Source organism: Phyllobates terribilis, unplaced genomic scaffold (genome assembly GCF_046119375.1).
Source record: "Phyllobates terribilis strain yellow unplaced genomic scaffold, ASM4611937v1 Scaffold_3__8_contigs__length_932513732, whole genome shotgun sequence".
In the NCBI taxonomy this organism is placed as follows: Eukaryota; Metazoa; Chordata; class Amphibia; order Anura; family Dendrobatidae; genus Phyllobates; species Phyllobates terribilis.
Window position 1 is genome coordinate 202,901,125 of NW_027362763.1, and position 19,095 is coordinate 202,920,219.

The following is a 19,095-nucleotide window of genomic DNA, read 5'->3' on the forward strand; positions in this document are numbered from 1 at the left end:
GCGTATTTTGAAAAAGCGCGCGCAAAAATACTCATTGTGTGAACGTAGCCTAAGACACCAAACAGTCAGAAGGCACGGCATTGGGCTACGAGTCAGCTACTGGTGTTCCAGTGACCTCACGCCACCACTCTCAAAGGCCATCATTGTGCAGTGCAAAACTGCAATGGAAACTGGAATGGAGCTCTATCCTCTCCGTGAGGAGTCTGGTGTGGGGTGGCATGATGTACAGTAGCCAGACCCCTCTAGTCTTCATTCCAAGTACACCAACAGGTCGGCATTACATTGATTTGGTTGTGGAACCAGTGGTATAATTATTTCTCCAAAGTGTCACAGGAGCCATTTTTCAACATAACTGTACTACCATGGCCTGAAATGTGTTCAGACTGGTCACCCATCACACACCTCTATGACGTCCTTACAATTGTAAAAAGAGCTGCCAGCAGTGGATGTTAATGATTTGTGTGCCCAAGTGCATTCAGCATGGCAGAACATTTCTCAGGCAACCATTAATAACTTCATTGATATGTCAAGGTGTTCAAGTGTAAGTGTGTGTGTGTGTTGTTTTTACTCTATACTGAATAAATCAAGATATTTCCATCATTAACATGTCTATTGTTCCACAATTTTCCTTCTTGGTGTTACACTCCTGAACATTTGAAATTGCATTACACCAAAACAAAAGGGTGTGATCTGTATGACATTACACATTGGAGTCGGTTGATTATTTTCACATGCACACAATTGCCTCGAGACCCTTTTAGGGCCAATAAACTAACTTTTCCTTAGTCTGTTGATTCAGAACCGCCAACCCGTGACTCAAGATCACAATCACAGAAAATCAGTATAACCAGAAAATACACTGCAAGCTTTATTAGTAAAACATATTTATTATTTTTTTTTATATTAATATAAAACGTATATGACAGTAGCCAGCAGGGTTGCAGCTGAGCATCGAAAAGCTTCTTCCAAGTGTGCAACTTGGGGTCAGAAAGAACATCCCTAGAAAAGTAACACGGCGATACAATAAATGATAATTACCAGCTAAACTACAAGGCTTGCCAGCATCATCGCTCCAATCCAGGATATAGAGCCGGCAGATTTGTCTGTTGCATTAACAAAAACCATAAAGCGACATTTCACATTCAATTTGCCTGTAACAACCGATCAGACTACAAGTCAGTGTACAGTAGACTACACACAGTATGTGCCTGGGTTTGCTGTACAGTTTATCATCATTCCATAAAGGATATTCAGGAGCCAGTACTGCAAGGAGATGCCCCTTTTACCTTAATGTAGAGATTTCCCTTTTCACATTGTCTGCAGCAAGTTATTTACAATTTTCTAGATCTCTTCCACCACCTGGATCACAATAGATCATAAAATTCCAAAATGTCTTTAAACTCCTGAGTCCACTGAAAATATGAATATTCAATAGTACCTTTCTTTAGCATATGTTACCTAAAGAATTAAGCTCGGGACTTTGTGACTCTTAAATGAAGAATGTTACCAGACAGGATCTCTGTAGATGTAGATCCCTTTAGAGCATTTTCAGATGCAGCAACATAGGTCAGAAATGAAATCCATTCCATTCATATGAATTGGAGTGGTCACTGCGCCGAGCACGTGGATTTCTGCAAGCCATCATTCAAACACATGGGAAAGTTGCCGAAATCTCTGCAGTAGGTCTGCCATGTGTGAAGACCCCCCTCCTACTAGGAATGTTACTGATCAGTGGAATGCCGTTCTATAGGGGTCTGGCCTATCCGAGTCTTCTTGGGTAGTTTCTCTTGCCTTTCATGTACAAATTATTAGAGTTGATTCACAAGTATCCTATTTGTAGCATGTAGGAACCCTTAAATTGCTTCAAACCAATTACAGACTGTAGATTTACATAAAATATAAGGAAAAGATAGCAGTTTTATCACCTATGGCACATTAGAAATAGGCAAGTTTCAGAACATACAGGAGGAAATATTGCTTTTTTTTTTTTTTTTTTTAGCTTTTGGTCAATTCCCTGTTTTTAACAAACTATTAGAAGGGACGATTGTTCCTGCTTTAGCGGGTCTTATTAACACAAGAACCAGCCTTCCAGCCATGAAAACCCAATAAGCCCTAGAGCCTTACGTTCCAATTTCCTAGGGTGATGGAAGACTGATCATATATTAGTATCAAAGGCGGCAACTTTTTAGTTAAATGCGGATTTCAATTCCTTGAAGGCGGCCCTGCGGTTCTTCTTGTCTTCCTCCTGCCGCTTTCTCTCGTCCTGCTCAGCGCGAATTTCCGACTCAAACTTACTGGCAGAAGATAGAGCCTGGACCTAAAAGTGGAAGGAAAGGGGATTCAATTTTGGTGGTGTACAGAACTAAGTATACAAATAATTTATCAGTTACCAATTTATGCTCAGTTTCATGTAAAAACCCTGTAGACGTATTTCATGTGCTAATCCCTACAGACTGCAGAGGAGCATGGCAGGCAGAGGTGACCACTGATTTATTCTATCATGTAAGGTCAGACTTTTTGGAACAGTGCCCATTAAACAAACTCAAACAGTCGCTCCTTAATGGGCAATCTTCATGAACTTTACACTTATGGACTCAAATGCTTCAAACATTGCAGCCAGCATTGTACACCGAACAACCACTATGTAAATGGCATCAGCAAAAGACTACAGATCCCCATGATTCAGCCATTTAAAAGTCATCTGTCGGCAGATTTTTGCTATATAATCTGAGAAAATCAGTGTTTTATCAACAGGAGACTATCCCTAAAGCACTAGTTGTCTTGTGCCATGTAGTCCTCCTGCACAGAGTACACAGAAAACAGCCAATCAGTGATATGGACGGGGTTATACACAGCTCAGCATTCAGAGAACTGGTAGATCTGCAGCAGAGAAAACTGTGATTTCATCAAAATGACAACACATGGATGGAAACAGGCTCTCTGCCCCTGCCTCATGCTGTTCTCTGAATACATTGCAAAAACCTGCCGACAGACTCCCTTTAATAGCCATTTATGTGAACAATTCAAGTTAGGTGTCATTCAGACGGTATTCTGGTAGACGTGCTATCCGTGGTTTTCACCGACAGTTCTCGTATCAGTGATAGCCTATGGCAGAGTTCCCCAACTCCAGTCCTCAAGAGCCTCCAAAAAGGTCAGGATTTCATTAGCATTGTACAGGTGATATCTGCTCACCTGGACATGCAAGAATTCCATCACCTGTGCAATACTAAGGAAATCCTGAAAACATGATCTGTTGGTGGCTCTTGGGGACCAGAGTTGGGGAACACTGGTCTATTGGGTCACTTACATGTCTGATTTTTTGCAGACTGAGCTGTCAGTGGAATATTGTGGGGACATATCAGATTTTGTTCCGAGGGTCAGATCAAAATCGGCAATGCAAGTGTATGGATCCGTGAGAAGAAAAAAAAAAAAAAAAAAATTGGACCGCACTCCGATGACATAAAAATATGGTATGATTTTCACGGACTGTCATAAAGAAGGTGGAGACCAGAAGAGCTTGGCGAAAAAGGGCGGGAAGGGTTGGGTGATTTAAAGGGATGATTGTTATTTTACTTGTCCATGTTTGAATATGTTCAATTGTTTAAATAAAAATTATTTGATTTATAAAAAGAAGGTGGAGAAACTTTTTTTTTTTTTTTTCCACGTACGAGAAAAACTGATAACAGTTGGACCACACACACTGATCAAAATAATAGGTCCAAAGTCTCATATGCAAAAAAGACGGATGTCCGAGCCCTTATTGTCCAGAAAAAAAAGAAATAGTCTATCAGAAAGAATATATATACACATAATTATTTTTTTTGTCTCCTCACAGAGATCTATTTTTTATGGTATAATTGGTACTGGGTGAATTCAGTGGTGCACAATCTCTTTTCTATGCCAAACAATTCCTACAATTTTGACTCACCTTGGCCTCAAAGAAGTTCTTGGCTCCCTTTACTCCCTCTGTTGACACGTCGATTTCAGAGAGTTTAGCTAGACACATCAGTCCGCAGTCCTCATCCAGCTCTCCTGCCGCCGCCTTACGGAATATCAGCATGAACTAGGAAGGGAAACAAAGCACGAACATTAATGTGGTGTGATAGCCCAGTGACAACAAGCACTAAGAGATCACAATCTTCAAGATATATAGTGAGAGATTTTGTGAAACCAGGTTACAATCAGGACTGCTTATATTGCACAGACTAAAGTGTAATTTATTAGTTGTACATAGCCCCCGACTAGACATTTCTTTCTTATTCAACACAATATACTGTAAACTAGACTCCAATGTCCTACAGGCACATATATAGCTGTATACTGCAGACCATGGGGTACAATTTAGACACTAAAACAATGGAAAGTGTAATATGATTATGGCAAGAGGGTACTGACCACACAAACCATGTTAAAAGGGGATTTCCACTTCTTTAAGAGTCTTTGTCTATTGGCTCAAGTGGAGGCCAGTGTTCCCCGCCAGCCTCCGAGCATGCACAAGGTCAGCCGACATTGCAGTCATATCCACACACAGGTATTCACATCCGCAAACGTCTCATTCCACAAATCACCCCACTCTCACCTGGATAGAGAGCACTATGCCCCCGCCTTATCGGGGCAATGCTGGCATTTACAGTCTAGGATGACTGGCATACAGTGTCTGCTATCAGCAGGTAATCAGACAATGATGTGCCCTGTACTGAGGGTCCATTGTGAGAGTGAAGCTTCCCACACGCCTCACCTTTCCCGATCATATTCTCATCTCGATCAGTAAAAAGATATGGCAGAGACGCAGAACAGTTGCCCATTCTCCGAGTCTGTGCAGAGAAGTGACCCATCAGATTCTAGCATACCACGTCCATGCACACAGTCACATACATCACCAGCTACAGAACAGAACAGGGCATTGTACACGGACATCAATATACAGCAAGTGCGCACAATTGTAATTCGGACGTTCATAATTTAACATTGCATGCTTACAAGAGGGGGGTCCAAAGTTGCTAAAGAAAATACTGGTATATTACACAGTCTTAGTAAACATACAACCCAGCTGAGTACTACATGGTAACATTGATTCACACAGCCCGGCAGTGATTATATTCCAGCTCAGTCATTGAGGCCGTGTACATGTTTTAAATTTGAAATGCTCAGAAAAAAAACTTTTAAAAAAACAGGATAGGACTATGTGGCTAGTATGACGGCAGCTGTGTGTATATAGGGAGAGACCTAAAAGCCTGTGTCTTGGGCTAATCATAGTAGCAAAACATATCTGGCTGCAATAATGGAGCCGGTCTCTTATTCATGCTGTCCGTGGTTCGGGCAGCACCAATCGGTTGACAGTTCCCTTTAACATTGTCTGAAGGTAAACCTACTAAATTAAGTAGGCACCCCACAAAGAGAATGAAGCCAAGCAATAAGATATTTTAATATTTAAAGGAAATAAAATAAAAGTTATTCAACTCCGCCTTAAAGTGGTTCTTCAAAAATGTAAAAAACCCCCCCCCCCCGCCTCGTGAATCAAACAGCAACCTGTCTTAGTCACTTGTCAGGATGAGCTGCAGTCTGAAGAATCACTGCTCCTAAGACGTTGTATCAATTCACAGATGAGATGTATAATTAGCCCACACACTACAGTGATCTGCCGGAGAAGGGCCGTGACAGGAGATTCTCCTGACAGCCCTCCTCAGCAGCTCACCGGTATGTGTGCTTACAATACACCTCCTCTGTCAGATAACACACAGGTCTCAGGAGCAGAGTTTCTTCAGACTGCAGCATCCCGACACAAGAATAGGATGGGCTACAGTTTCAGTTACATGACATGGGCCATTTTATTACATTCCTGGAGAACCCCTTTAAGGCCCATATACACAGACTAATGTCAGCTGAACCCACAAAAAACATTTGTCTAATGTATATGGGGGCCACCTGACACTGTGTTGATGTAAAGAAGGATCAAGCATGTCACATTTCAACACTCGATGATGCCACGGGAAAGAAGGATTGGATGGCATTTTGAAGCAGATTGCATTTTCCTACACATTGGGCAGCAAAGTACAGTAGTATACAGCACAGTATATATCATGAATGCTTTTATTTCTTTTACATTGTGCTCAATCGTTGGATAGTTATGCAGTAACAAATGCAAAAAAACATCAGGTAATACTGATCTCCTATACCCTGGAGTGATGTAAACAGAGGCTAACTGCGCTCTTATATACATGCACTAGATGGTGGCCCGATTCTAACGCATCAGGTATTCTAGAATATGTATGCGGCTGACCGGGCGTGACTAATCAGCAGAGCGGTGTTTAAATTTCGTGCCAATATCGCTGACTGGTCACGGCTGGGACCAATCAGCCAACCGTGTTAGTGAGGACCGGGGAGCGGCGCTGCCTGTGCGGGTACTTCCGCTGTGAGCAGCTGGGAGATGACCGGTTAGCGCCGGTCATCTCCCGGCTGCATCGCCGCTGACCTCCATGCGGCTACCATCGGGAGATCAGCGGCTAGGGCCACTGATCTCCCGACGGCAAGTGTGAAGGGAGGACCGGGGAGCGGCGCCGCCTAGGCCGCCGGTCGGGGTACTTCTGCTGCGAATCAGCTGGGAGATGACCGGCTAGCACCGGGCATCGCCGCTGACCTCCGTGCGGCAGATGAGCTGCTAACGGCCGCCATCTTGTTCTGAAATCCCGCGTCACTGATTGGCCGCGGCCAGACCAATCAGCGACGCGGGATTTCCTGGACAGACTGGATAAGCCGATTATATAGTAGATGTGGCTGCAGCAGCCTTGTGTATACACATGACAAACTGGCATGCTCTCTGGCTCTGGGATCCATGTGCCTGGCTCTATTGCCCAGCGCAGGGGTTAATTACCGCCAGGTATATACAATGCTCCTGACAATTATTAACAGGAAGTTGTAGTCATCTAAACTGTGAACCTTGGCCAAGACCGTCCTCGGCCAGTGACAGGAAGTGACAGCTCTAGTGAAATCGCCTCCAGCAATCTGCACTGCACACTCACACATTGTTGAAAAGCCTTTAACCTTGTTCACTTGCTACAATTTTGCTAAATGAGAAGTCAGTGAAAAGCAGATTCTTGAAAGAGACTTGTGTACTAGCTCATAAGAGAAATAGACACAGATGTAGCAGCCGTCATCCGGTCACTTGAAGAGCAGCCCCTATATAGTGCACTGCTGTCATGGTGCCAAATGCTACAATTGTATTAAGTGTCTTCATTTGGGGTTTTGATTGACTTAGGCTGGCCGTACACTTGAGACCGATATCAAACACGCTCATTTGAGCTGCCGCAATTTCTCCTTTCATCTTAAACATGCACCTTCAGTTACATGGCCATACGTCAGCCAAATCCACCCGGATTCTGATGGGACTGGTATGGGGATGTCCCAACTGTCCTCCGATGACAGATGTTAGGGGATATAAGGGTTGGGCATAATGTATTTCAACATGCCCAATTCTTAGTTCTGATAAGAGGAAAGTTGCCGCCAGAGTTGTCAGGCAGTGGCTTACGCTCTTCTTTTTGAGAATACATGGATGCTTGGATGCAGAGTAGCGATGAGCGGACCCGTAGGAGTTTGGGTTCGACCGAACTTTTGTTCAAAGTACAGGTTATTAACTGCTATAAAAAAAAATAATCTCTGTATGCCTCATATCAGATGCCTTGTTGTGGATAAATCATCTTTTATCATTTTAGATAAATTACCTCTTCCAGGCTATGGGCAAGACGCTGCCTGGAAGATAACTCTGCCTCCAGAGATTATTTTACAAGAAGGGGGAGTGCGCAATCGGCTTAATTTTTTTTTATCTGTCATTCCCCTGCAATTAAATAATGCTAAAGATCTTACACTGAGTACAGCTGGTTAAACGAAAACTAGTTCCAGAATAGACCATGACTGAGAATGTGCACCAGCTACATTCAAAGAGAAGGGTTAACGCACAACATCCTAACATCCCAGCCACCTATTTCCATCCAGCCCATTGATTTCTATACAGCAGTTAGCTGGTCATCTCCCTCTCAGCTCCTGACAAGCTGCTGTTATAAAAAAAAAAAAAAAAAAAACCTGACCAGCATGTCCATAATATAGTGTGAACAGGTGAAAGCTGCAATGTCTGCATAACATACAAAAAAAAAAAAAAGAACACTGCAGCACTTTGTAAGGGCTGCACTCCTCCCATCAGCCCAAAGGTGCTTTTAATTAGTGCTGGTTCCTACCTGTCCATTTAAATTGTAGGCCTATTGCCCAAGAGAAGCATGTTTAGTAGGGTAGGTAGGGTAGGTACCCATCAGAGGTAGGTCACCTTGCCGTGGTTGGTGGGCATACATGAATTGGCCAATTTATGCGCTAAGAACCTTCATTTTTTGTAAATAAATTTTAACACCAATGCAGTTTAATCTCATGTATTCAGAGTTTGCCTATATCTTGGCCCTTACAGAATGCTGCTGTGTTCTTTTTTTGTAAGCTGCTGTTAAAAATCTCGCAAAAACACCAGCTCATACCAACAACATATTTCAGATCAGGTCTTCTAATCATGGCTCTCACTGTCTGGAGCTGTGCAATTGTCCAAATATTCTGTTATCTCTATATGTAACTACATGCACAGCAGAATGGAGTCCAGGACAAACCAGTGATTACTGAATGAATTACAGGAGAACGTGTGTTGAGCTTTATGGTTCTACTAATACTACAGCTTTGCTACTCATCAGAACTGTCACTCCAGGAGGGACCAACCTGTCAGAAACAAGCAAGCAAGGAGACTACATAGCTCTGAGCTGCTCAGGAGACAACTTGAGAATATCCCTTTAATAGACAGTAATAATGGTCTGATCCTTACTAATGTGACTCAAGTCTCTTGCTGCTCTATGTTCCAAAAGTAACGAATACTGGTCTTCTACTACATCTGGGTAAACTTCTCAATCTAGTGCAGATTTCTATTTTTGTACATTAAATCACTAGACCACTAATTTCCAGGCTTTATGCATAGGGGCTGGGAAGGTAGGCATGGTGGTGGGGTTCACAATAAAGCACGGTCAATATGCAGCCTAAGGCACATTCCCTCTTATTCAATGTTTAATCAGTAGAGGGTCTGATTGCTGAGACCCCCACAAATGACAAGAAGCTGAAGTGTTTAACGGTCTGTTGTCCCCTTCAGCTTTGTTCCGCTCTCCAGATAGAAGCAAACTTTCTATGAAACCATCACCATGATCCAAGCTCATTTAGGTCTAGTCCTTACGAATAAAACTTGAATTCCACCAGTTAGTAGATTCAGGCCACACTGCAGCTAAAGGCAGTGACTAAAATAATAGCAATGTATAATCGGCACACCCTGAACGTCTCATAATTTGCAGACTATTCTGGTGGCAGATAATTTTCACTCACACAGCATTCTCCCCACTGTCATATGTTCTTGGCTCTTTGCAACATGTTGATAAAATGGTGTAGAAACCCCCACATTTCCTCATTAGTTATGGTAACCATAACATTGTTCTACATTTCGGCATTATTTCAATGTGTTAAAGGGGTTGGCCCATGATAACAATTTATCACATATTCATAGGAAAGGTATGATCGCCAAGAGCCCCACCGATATGGAGAACAGGACCCAAGAGTCCCGCATGCACTCCATCACTGTATTCATTGTCTATGGGACTGGTGGAGATGGTCGGATACAACACTCATCTCTGTCAGTCCCATACACAGTGAATGGAGGGAGACGTTCATGCCCAGAAATCACTATTTAAATAGGGGACTCATCATCCCTATTTGGGACTGGTCAGACACTTTTCACATCTACATGTAATTAGGTGTTAGAAAGGGATGGCCAACATAACTTTATTCACAAGCGATTAAGTGCATACCTCTCGGAAGTTCATCTTTCCATCAATATCTTCATCTACTTCCTTTATCATGTTCTTCAAGCCAAGATGAGTCTGTGGAGCTCCCAACTTCTCCATCATAAGCTTCAACTCCATCAGGTCTATGAAATTGTCTCGTCCAGTGTCATACCTAGAAAGCACAAAAGAAAATAAATACGACCGTGTTATGATTTAGGCACCTCATTTTCAGTGAGGCCAAGAAGTCCTATGTAAAGAACGTGTAATTAATGTGGAATGAAAAATCACGAGACTCTACAACGCATTGTGCTTACAAAGTTTCTGCTTGTTATCAGAACAGGCGACAACATACTTGTTTATGTCCAGACACTATTATTACCTAGCAGATTAGACAATATTCTGTATCTTAATACATCCATCAGCTTCTAAAGGGTTATAATTGGGCACCCACAGATCTCTATTGGGTACCCACAGACCTCCAAATTTATACAAAGGCTTACAGAAGTGTGATACATTGCATGCCATATGATGGAGCTAGTCTACTCTACACACATAGGAGTTATAGCTTCAACATAAGCAGTTGCGTAGTGCACTAAACAACGCTATTCAAAGTTGCAGGGGACTTTATGTGCCGCCGAGTAACCGACAGTAGCAAGTATCTACCGTTTCAGTGCTCCATACAGATATATGATGTCTGCGGACGAAGCAACCCTATAAGTTTTGAGCCCAGCAGTTCACAACAATCCTGCATTTTTGCAAAGTTCTATATATATTAAAATAGGCTTCAGCTGGCTATCAGTACTGAAAACACAAGGAATTTAAGAGCCCATGTGGCCCCCTAGACAACACATCAGTGTATCCACATAAATAACGTCACTGTAGATGGGAACAGCTATCTAGCAGGCAAAGATCACTTTATCAGCTGCAGTTATGCCAGCGAGATTTAGGCCCTTAAATCAAGAAATCTGGGCAGGGACCTATAAATAGGAATGCATTCCAGCACACGGCTGCTGTTCACATGGATTTTGGTTGGCCTGTTCTGGGTTTAAAGTGGAAGTTATGAAAAGGGAAGATAGAAGCAGAGCCAGCAACATTCAGCCCATTTATAGACAAGTCTGTAGTGCAGCGGGTGGATGTATGGAGCCGCCTGTAAGTACACAGGACACCTCTATATACAAGCTGGAAGGAAGCCTCGTCTTATACACACATAGGATAACGTTAGAGCCCTGAATAAGGAAATAATAGAAAATGACTGCACTTACAACATCCTAGGCTCCGGTACGGAGCCACAAAGATAACACAAAAATCCTTAGCAAATAACTTGTCACTTCATGTATCAATGGTAAAACTACATCCAGTTACTCAGCGGACAAGTATACATTATAAAAAGACATTCCTGGGCCTCGGCTGGCTTTGGTTTACCCATGTCCAGCAATGACAAGTCGCAAAAAAGCTGCAGCCAATTATTTTCTATAGTGATTACATAGGTCTACAAAAAAAATAATTCAGGTACCAAGGTATTTTGAATGGATTTACGGTATTTTGAGGGTGAATTCAAAAATCCCATTACTTTTGCTGAATTGGTTCTAGTTTTTGAGATAATTCATCCATGAAAATAATGCATTCCATCAATGCGACTTGTGTGTGATAACAAATGCAATAGCTTTTGGTCTTTTGACTCTAACAGTGTCTTAGGTAATGAAATATCCCATATAATTATTCTGTATTTCAATTTTTAGGCTTACAATGCTATGAAATAAGACTTTTTGAAGCCATAATTCTACTGCAATTAACTATTAAATATCTCTGAAACTAGAGCCAATCTGGCAAAACCAGTCATATTCTTACTCAGAGGTTGTCCAGAATACCCATAACAATTCAAAAGGTGGAAATAAGTTGCTTTGTAAATACCTTCTGTTGCGATTGTTGCCTGTGAGCGGCGCTATCACTGACCGCTCACCAGGCATCATGTGACCCGGCTGGCATCCGCTGATGTCACGTCAAGTTCCGGCTGCAGGCGGGCGTGACCCAGTGACGCGCTCCCCCCTGATTGAGTGGGCTGTGGGCAGCGTTTTTACCGCACGTCACAGCACAGCAACTCCTGCGCACTTTCCCAATGAATGCAGAGGAGAGGGAAAGAGCGCGGTGGATGCTGGGCTGTGACGTGCGGGGAAACCCTGCCACAGCCCATCAATCAGGGGGAGAGCGCATCACTGGGTCACGCCAGGCTGCAACCGGAACTTGATGTGACATCAGTGGATGCCAGAGGCGGCTGCAGCCGGGTCTCATGATGCCTGGTGAGCGGTCAGCAATAGCGCCACTCACAGGCAACAATCACAACTGATGGTAATTACGTGTGAACGTAGTGTAAAGGAACTCCATTGTAAATATACAAGTTTTAAGTGTAAGGCCGGTATCACACATCCATGAAACACGGACCGTGCTCACATCGCTACACACAGGAAATAGTGTTTTTTTGGCAAATATAGGTGAAGCTCATTCAAACCAGTAAAACCACAGCAATTTGTGATATCACCGTGTGCTGCTCTTGGGCTCATGGCAATAGGCAATTATATCATAAGGCCAGAATCACAAGATTTTGTTGCAGTTTCAGATGCCAAACTCAGGAATGGATACAAAAATGGGAAATATAAAAAGGAAAAAACTTCTACTACACTAAACTGCATCAAAACATGCACCTAACTATGCAGCTGTGCTTCCAGCCTAAACGGACATGCAGCTATTCAAGTTAATGGACACTCATGGATGACATGACATGTAATAAGCAGGTCACCCTCCTCCATGATATTCTTATGCACTAACATTTTTATTCTTTAAGAATATAACAAATCTGCAGAATGATCTTAAAAAAAAAAAACTCAACAAAATCATATAAAATGAAAATTATAAAAATTTACAGATAAACAAATAAAAGTCTAGTATACCACACCTTCCAAACATAAGATCAGACACTATTAGAGAAGACACAAGCTCGTAACAGCGAAAATAAAACTCCCCTAGAAGTGTCAGACAGAGGAATGTGGAAGTTACTGCCTCCTCCATCTCCCGTCATATGTGTCACTGTTGCAACTTGCCAAGAAATTTCTATCAAGATAAGAATATTGTCTAGGAAGGTAGTTCCTTCAATGGGAACACAGGAGAGAGCATGGTACATACGGAATACAGACTGCTACAAAGTCAATGTGTCAAGCTCCTATTAGTTAGAATTGATGAATTTGCTATTTTAAATACTCATTCAGACGTCTGTGCTAATCGGCCGGAGATAGGACCACAATGCACGGACTGGCTGCGGATCTCCTGAACCGAGCGTGACAACCTCATAGAAAGACATGAAACAGTCATGCTAGGGTCAGGAGACAAGCGGACAGTCTGTGCATTAGCCGTGCATGGACCCATGTGCACGGAAGTCTGAATGAGCCTTAAAGGAGAGTTTCACTTTTCTGTTAACGGGAACCTGACTGGAGAATTATGCTGCCCGACCAACAGGCAGAGCGAGAGTTTTGGCTTCATTACTGCAGCCATGTATGTCTTTCTCTGAAACGCTGTGGCTGGGGACGTTCTTGGCAGGTCCACAGTGGCTTTTCCCCATCCCGCTCTCCAGACTAATAGATGTCCCCCTATCAAGGTGTATTTGGAGAGATTGTTCAGTCTAAGGGAGAAGATGGCAGGGTATTTGCCTTGGCTTAATCATCAGAAATCTCTAGCAGGAGCTGTATCCCCATCATTGTTTACCAGGAGCAGTGCCATACAGTCTGTAGTGCCTGTACCAGGTACTCCAGCTCAGTGCCATTCACGTCAACAGCCTTCCCTGGAAAAACCTCCTCAAGTTGTGCCAAAATGCAAAAGTTTATTGAGCCCGTTTCAGGAAAATCTAGAAAGACACACTCCCCACAGGGAACTTTGCTTTTCCACAATCCTGAATTGTAACTTTGCTTAGCTAGGATAAATGATGTTAGGACAAACCTCTGTCGGAGCTGTAATCGCAACCATGTTGGCTGAAACTATTTCCTTAGAAACTGGTTGTCTTATCACAGGCAATCCCTTTAATGAGAGGTCTGGCTTCCAAGGATCCTGCAGAGTCTTGAACACAGTCACGTTGCATTTCGATGTGCCGACTTCAGCTCATCAATGCACCATAAAAGAGAGCCAACTAGTCTTTAACCAGTATTGTATCATCGGCCTACTCTATTTGCATCAGGCAATGTGCTGCTGATAATGATTTTTTTGGGCAGTTACAAATTATCTAATCACCAGACGAACAAGCATTTTACTCGTTCACCGGGTAATTGGTGGCATGTTTAGGATTGGCAAATAATCGGCGAATGGTACGAACGCTCATTCTGGATTAACTACTGGTGTAAATTTCAGTGGGGAAAACCACATATAGAAATTGTGGTTTGTGCTGCCACACCAAGCAATGTGTGAACCAAGCCTTAGCTACATTGTGGCCACATTGTAAGGCGGCATCCAGGAATAGCTGCACAATGTCTCCCAGCACACATTGGGGACATCTGAGAGGCACTATACAAGACTTTTTTGGCAATTTACTCCATGATGATTAGGAGGGAGCAGCAGACAACTGTTCCCAGGACCTAAATGACAGCACTTCAGCCGTACAAAGCTATGATTGTCAGTGACACTTGCACAGCTGTAGGACAGGCGTTAGGGGGCTAGAAAAGCACTGTCTGACCGGACCCCACCAGCATTACAGGGCGAGGTTACATAGCTCCAGCCACATACAGGCACAGTGCCAGGCTCCATGCTGCACATAATGACCCGGGGCGGCTCTAGAGGGAGGGTCTGGCAGCTTTTATACCCACACACCCTCCACCCAAACACAAGTGGCTGCTACAAATTCACTCCCATTAACCATTGCAGGGAAAAAGACTAACATGCACTTATATTATCTGTAACCATGCAGACTTCTTGATCTAGAACAGAACACAGTGGTTTTGTGGATTCTTGCTGACAAAACCAAAATAAAAAACTGCAAAGAAATTACATTACAGTAAAAGGAATGACATCCACAGGAAGCAGAAAGAGAAAAACCTGCCAGAAATCCCACCAAGTATGTCATATCTACAAGTTACATGGAATCTGACAGCTGATAGATGCTGTCCATGGATCAGGCAGCATTATCAGGCACTGGCTGCATGATTCCAGGAATATATGTTTAACTTAAAGATGCAGCGCTCCGATGGAGCAGAGCGTTCTGGACACAGCCTTTGATAAATGCCGGGGTCCGGCAGCAGCTTTTTTTGCCCTCTCCCCTATTGAGCACGCTTATGGGGAAATCAAAAGAAATATAAGCCAGAGTCCAGGGGCGTAAACTAACTTCATAAGGTAAAGCATGAATCAGGCCGTATACACAAGTCATTATAGCAGGCAGGAACGGAAGCTGCTGACTACAACCCTCATTATCCTGGACTCTCATTTTCTGCTGTGTGTAGGTGCAGAAGGGAAATCTAAATGACTGCAAGCACTGAATCATAAGGAGAAGTTATCAGGATGCGGGTGGGGGGGACAGGAACTATGATTCAGCTGGAGGGGACGGTGGTGAAACAGCGACGCTCACCCCGGATAAGGGAGGAGGCGACCCGAGTAACTAGGAGATGGGAAGAATACAAAAAAGGGGAAGACCCCGGTTTAAGGACATGGGATGACGCCAGCTACACACAGGAGGTGGGCTTCACAGCCACACTGTACACAAGTGACGACACGCTGATTGCAGTGTACATGGCACTGAAGAATTCCTATACACCTCTGACATATGCCAGTGTAAAGCCACCCACTAGCATACATCGCCCATAAAGTGATGGTCACTAACATACAGAAACCGGCATAAACAGCAACTCCCTAATATATCCTGTTACTAGGATCACTCCCTGCACAAGCAAGAACATTGTACAGGAATTCGGATGCCCCGCCGCCACCTGACTGACCCAAACCACTGTGAGGGGTGAAGAACCAGTGCAGCAGCCAATCAGATTACAGCTCTCATTCCTCCAACACAGATGGAAACATGAGAGATGCAGGCTGATTGGACCCCGTTTCCCTTGCACTTTATATAATTGCCTGCCTGGTGAACATAGAAGGCGACATGGCAGGCTGGTATAGGGCGGTCAAAGGCTGGCAGGGCATGCTGGGAGTTGTAGTTTAAGAACAAATGGACAGCCACAAGTTGGAGTATGCTGGCATATAATGCCAGGTATCAATTATGATGCCATGCTGCATATACCCACAGCCCTGGCAATGCACCATCTATAACTAGGTGTGGCACACACACCTATCAGGTACTGCCTGACGTTACACAAAGTTAACTCTTCAGCCTACCACCACATGCAGCACTGCCCACTACACAGAAAGCATGGAGATGGCACCTCAGTCTTAATGTCAGGTGTGGGGCACAACAAGCCATCACACTACAGCTGCGCCGTCCTATGCAGAGCCAGCTATGCCCCCATCACACTCCAGAGGCGCCATCCTGTGCAGAGCCAGCTATGCCCCCATCACACTCCAGAGGCGCCATCCTGTGCAGAGCCAGCTATGCCCCCATCACACTCCAGAGGCGCCATCCTGTGCAGAGCCAGCTATGCCCCCATCACACTCCAGAGGCGCCATCCTGTGCAGAGCCAGCTATGCCCCCATCACACTCCAAAGGCGCCGTCCTGTGCAGAGCCAGCTATGCCCCCATCACACTCCAGAGGCGCCGTCCTGTGCAGCGCCAGCTATGCCCCCATCACACTCCAGCGGCGCCGTCCTGTGCAGCGCCAGCTATGCCCCCACACTCCAGCGGCGCCGTCCTGCGCAGAGCCAGGTATGCCCCCATCACACTACAGCGGCGCCGTCCTGCGAAGAGCCAGCTTTGCCCCCATCACACTACAGCGGCGCCATCCTGCGCAGAGCCAGCTATGCCCCCCATCACACTACAGCGGCGCCGTCCTGCGCAGAGCCAGCTGTGCGCCCATCACACTACAGCGGTGCTGTCCTGCGCAGAGCCAGGTATGCCCTCATCACACTACAGCAGCGCCGTCCTGTGCAGAGCCAGCTTTGCCCCCATCACACTACAGCGGCGCCGTCCTGTGCAGAGCCAGCTTTGCCCCATCACACTACAGCAGTGCCGTCCTGTGCAGAGCCAGCTATGCCCCCCATCACACTACAGCTGTCCTGTGCAGAGCCAGCTATGCCCCCCATCACACTACAGCTGTCCTGTGCAGAGCCAGCTATGCCCCCATCACACTACAGCAGTGCCGTCCTGTGCAGAGCCAGCTATGCCCCCCATCACACTACAGCTGTCCTGGGCAGAGCCAGCTATGCCCCCCATCACACTACAGCAGAGCAGTCCTGCGCAGAGCCAGCTTTGCCCCCATCACACCACAGCGGCACCGTCCTGTGAAGAGCCAGCTATGCCCCCATCACACTACAGCAGTGCCGTCCTGTGCAGAGCCAGCTATGCCCCCCATCACACTACAGCTGTCCTGGGCAGAGCCAGCTATGCCCCCCATCACACTACAGCGGCGCCGTCCTGTGAAGAGCCAGCTATGCCCCCATCACACCACAGCGGCGCCATCCTGTGAAGAGCCAGCTATGCCCCCATCACACTACAGCAGCGCCGTCCTGCGCAGAGCCAGCTTTGCCCCCATCACACCACAAAGGCGCCGTCCTGTGCAGAGCCAGCTATGCCCCCATCACACCACAGCGGCGCCATCCTGTGCAGAGCCAGCTTTGCCCCCATCACACCACAAAGGCGCCGTCCTGTGCAGAGCCAGCTATGCCCCCATCACACCACAGCGGCGCCATCCTGTGCAGAGCCAGCTATGCCCCCATCACACTACTGTGGCGCCGTCCTGTGAAGAGCCAGCTATGCCCCCATCACACTACTGTGGCGCCGTCCTGTGAAGAGCCAGCTATGCCCCCATCACACTACTGCGGTGCCGTCCTGTGCAGAGCCAGCTATGCCCCCATCACACTACTGTGGCGCCGTCCTGTGAAGAGCCAGCTATGCCCCCATCACACTACTGCGGCGCCGTCCTGCGCAGAGCCAGCTTTGCCCCCATCACACCACAAAGGCGCCGTCCTGTGCAGAGCCAGCTATGCCCCCATCACACCACAGCGGCGCCATCCTGTGCAGAGCCAGCTATGCCCCCATCACACTACTGTGGCGCCGTCCTGTGAAGAGCCAGCTATGCCCCCATCACACTACTGCGGTGCCGTCCTGTGCAGAGCCAGCTATGCCCCCATCACACTACTGTGGCGCCGTCCTGTGAAGAGCCAGCTATGCCCCCATCACACTACTGCGGTGCCGTCCTGTGAAGAGCCAGCTTTGCCCCCATCACACCACAGCGGCACCGTCCTGTGCAGAGCCAGCTATGCCCCCCATGCCCAGCACTGGGTGCCTACTCACTGGCGGAACATGGCCTCCATGTCTTTGATCTGCTTTCTGGAGAACTCCTTGAACTCAGTGTACGGGTTGAAGACCTGGCCCCGGTTGGCCGGCACGGCATTGCCCTGGTTGATGTCGTTCCTCCTGTTCAGCTTGGCACTCAGCTCGGAGTCGGCGTTGGCATTGGCCGGCTTCTCCTCCTCGTCCTCGTCGGGCACAGCGGGCACCTCGTACTCTGCAGGCGGCGCCGGGTCATCTTCTAGCACCAAGCGGCGCTGCAGCTTCTGGGTCAGCTCGTTCTCTGCCATGAGAGTCGGGAGCACAGGACAGAGGCGGCAGGAGGGGCGCACACAAGTGCTACAAACTTCCAGCAGCTCCGGGGATAAGGCGGCGGGGAGGAGCCGAGGGCGGAGGAGCACAGGACTGCTGCAACTCTGCACTCCGGGAGCTGCTCCGGAGCCTCTTCCGCCTCAGCCCGGGGGCAACAGGTGCATTCCCGGGGGAGCCCGCCACACGTGGAGCCCCACCGACTACACCAGAAAGTTATCCACTGCGGCCAATCAGAGCACAGCTCTCATTCTCCTGCAGGCTGCAAAATAAAAGCTGGTATCCAGTTGGCTGCAGGACGCCTGTGGAGACCTGCTATGGAGTCAGAGGAAATGCAGGACTCCTGCAGTGGGTTTTCGTGTTTTTTTTTAATATCCATTAATAATATTGGTTAATTTATTAACTATCATGGAAATGTAGAAAAGTTTATAAATATTATAGATATATATTAACATGTGTGTGTGTGTGTGTGTGTGTGTGTGTGTGTGTGTGCAGGGCCGACACCAGGAATTTCAG

The 19,095-nt window shown here is 46.1% G+C and overlaps 1 protein-coding gene across 1 annotated transcript; it reads right to left on the reverse strand.

Moving 5' to 3' along the window:
* Window positions 1-867: 867 nt before the first annotated feature.
* Window positions 868-18,661, reverse strand: EFHD1 (EF-hand domain family member D1). The gene is made up of 4 exons (XM_073674505.1): window positions 18,274-18,661; window positions 9,873-10,020; window positions 3,929-4,063; window positions 868-2,317 (listed from the first exon to the last, which is right to left on the reverse strand). Exons 1-4 carry the CDS (start codon window positions 18,558-18,560, stop codon window positions 2,186-2,188), a joined length of 702 nt encoding a protein of 233 aa, XP_073530606.1. The 5' UTR covers window positions 18,561-18,661; the 3' UTR covers window positions 868-2,185.
* Window positions 18,662-19,095: the final 434 nt, after the last annotated feature.

What these genes read in the sequence shown, in the direction of transcription:
- EFHD1 (XM_073674505.1), bottom strand. Translation starts at nt 18,560, where the DNA reads ATGGCAGAGAACGAGCTGACCCAGAAGCTGCAGCGCCGCTTGGTGCTA. An exon ending in GAAAGATGAACTTCCGAGAG is followed by an intron (nt 4,064 to 9,872) that starts GTATGCACTTAA and finishes TTCCCTTCCTAG; the next exon opens with TTCATGCTGATATTCCGTAA. An exon ending in AGAACTTCTTTGAGGCCAAG is followed by an intron (nt 2,318 to 3,928) that starts GTGAGTCAAAAT and finishes TTCCACTTTTAG; the next exon opens with GTCCAGGCTCTATCTTCTGC.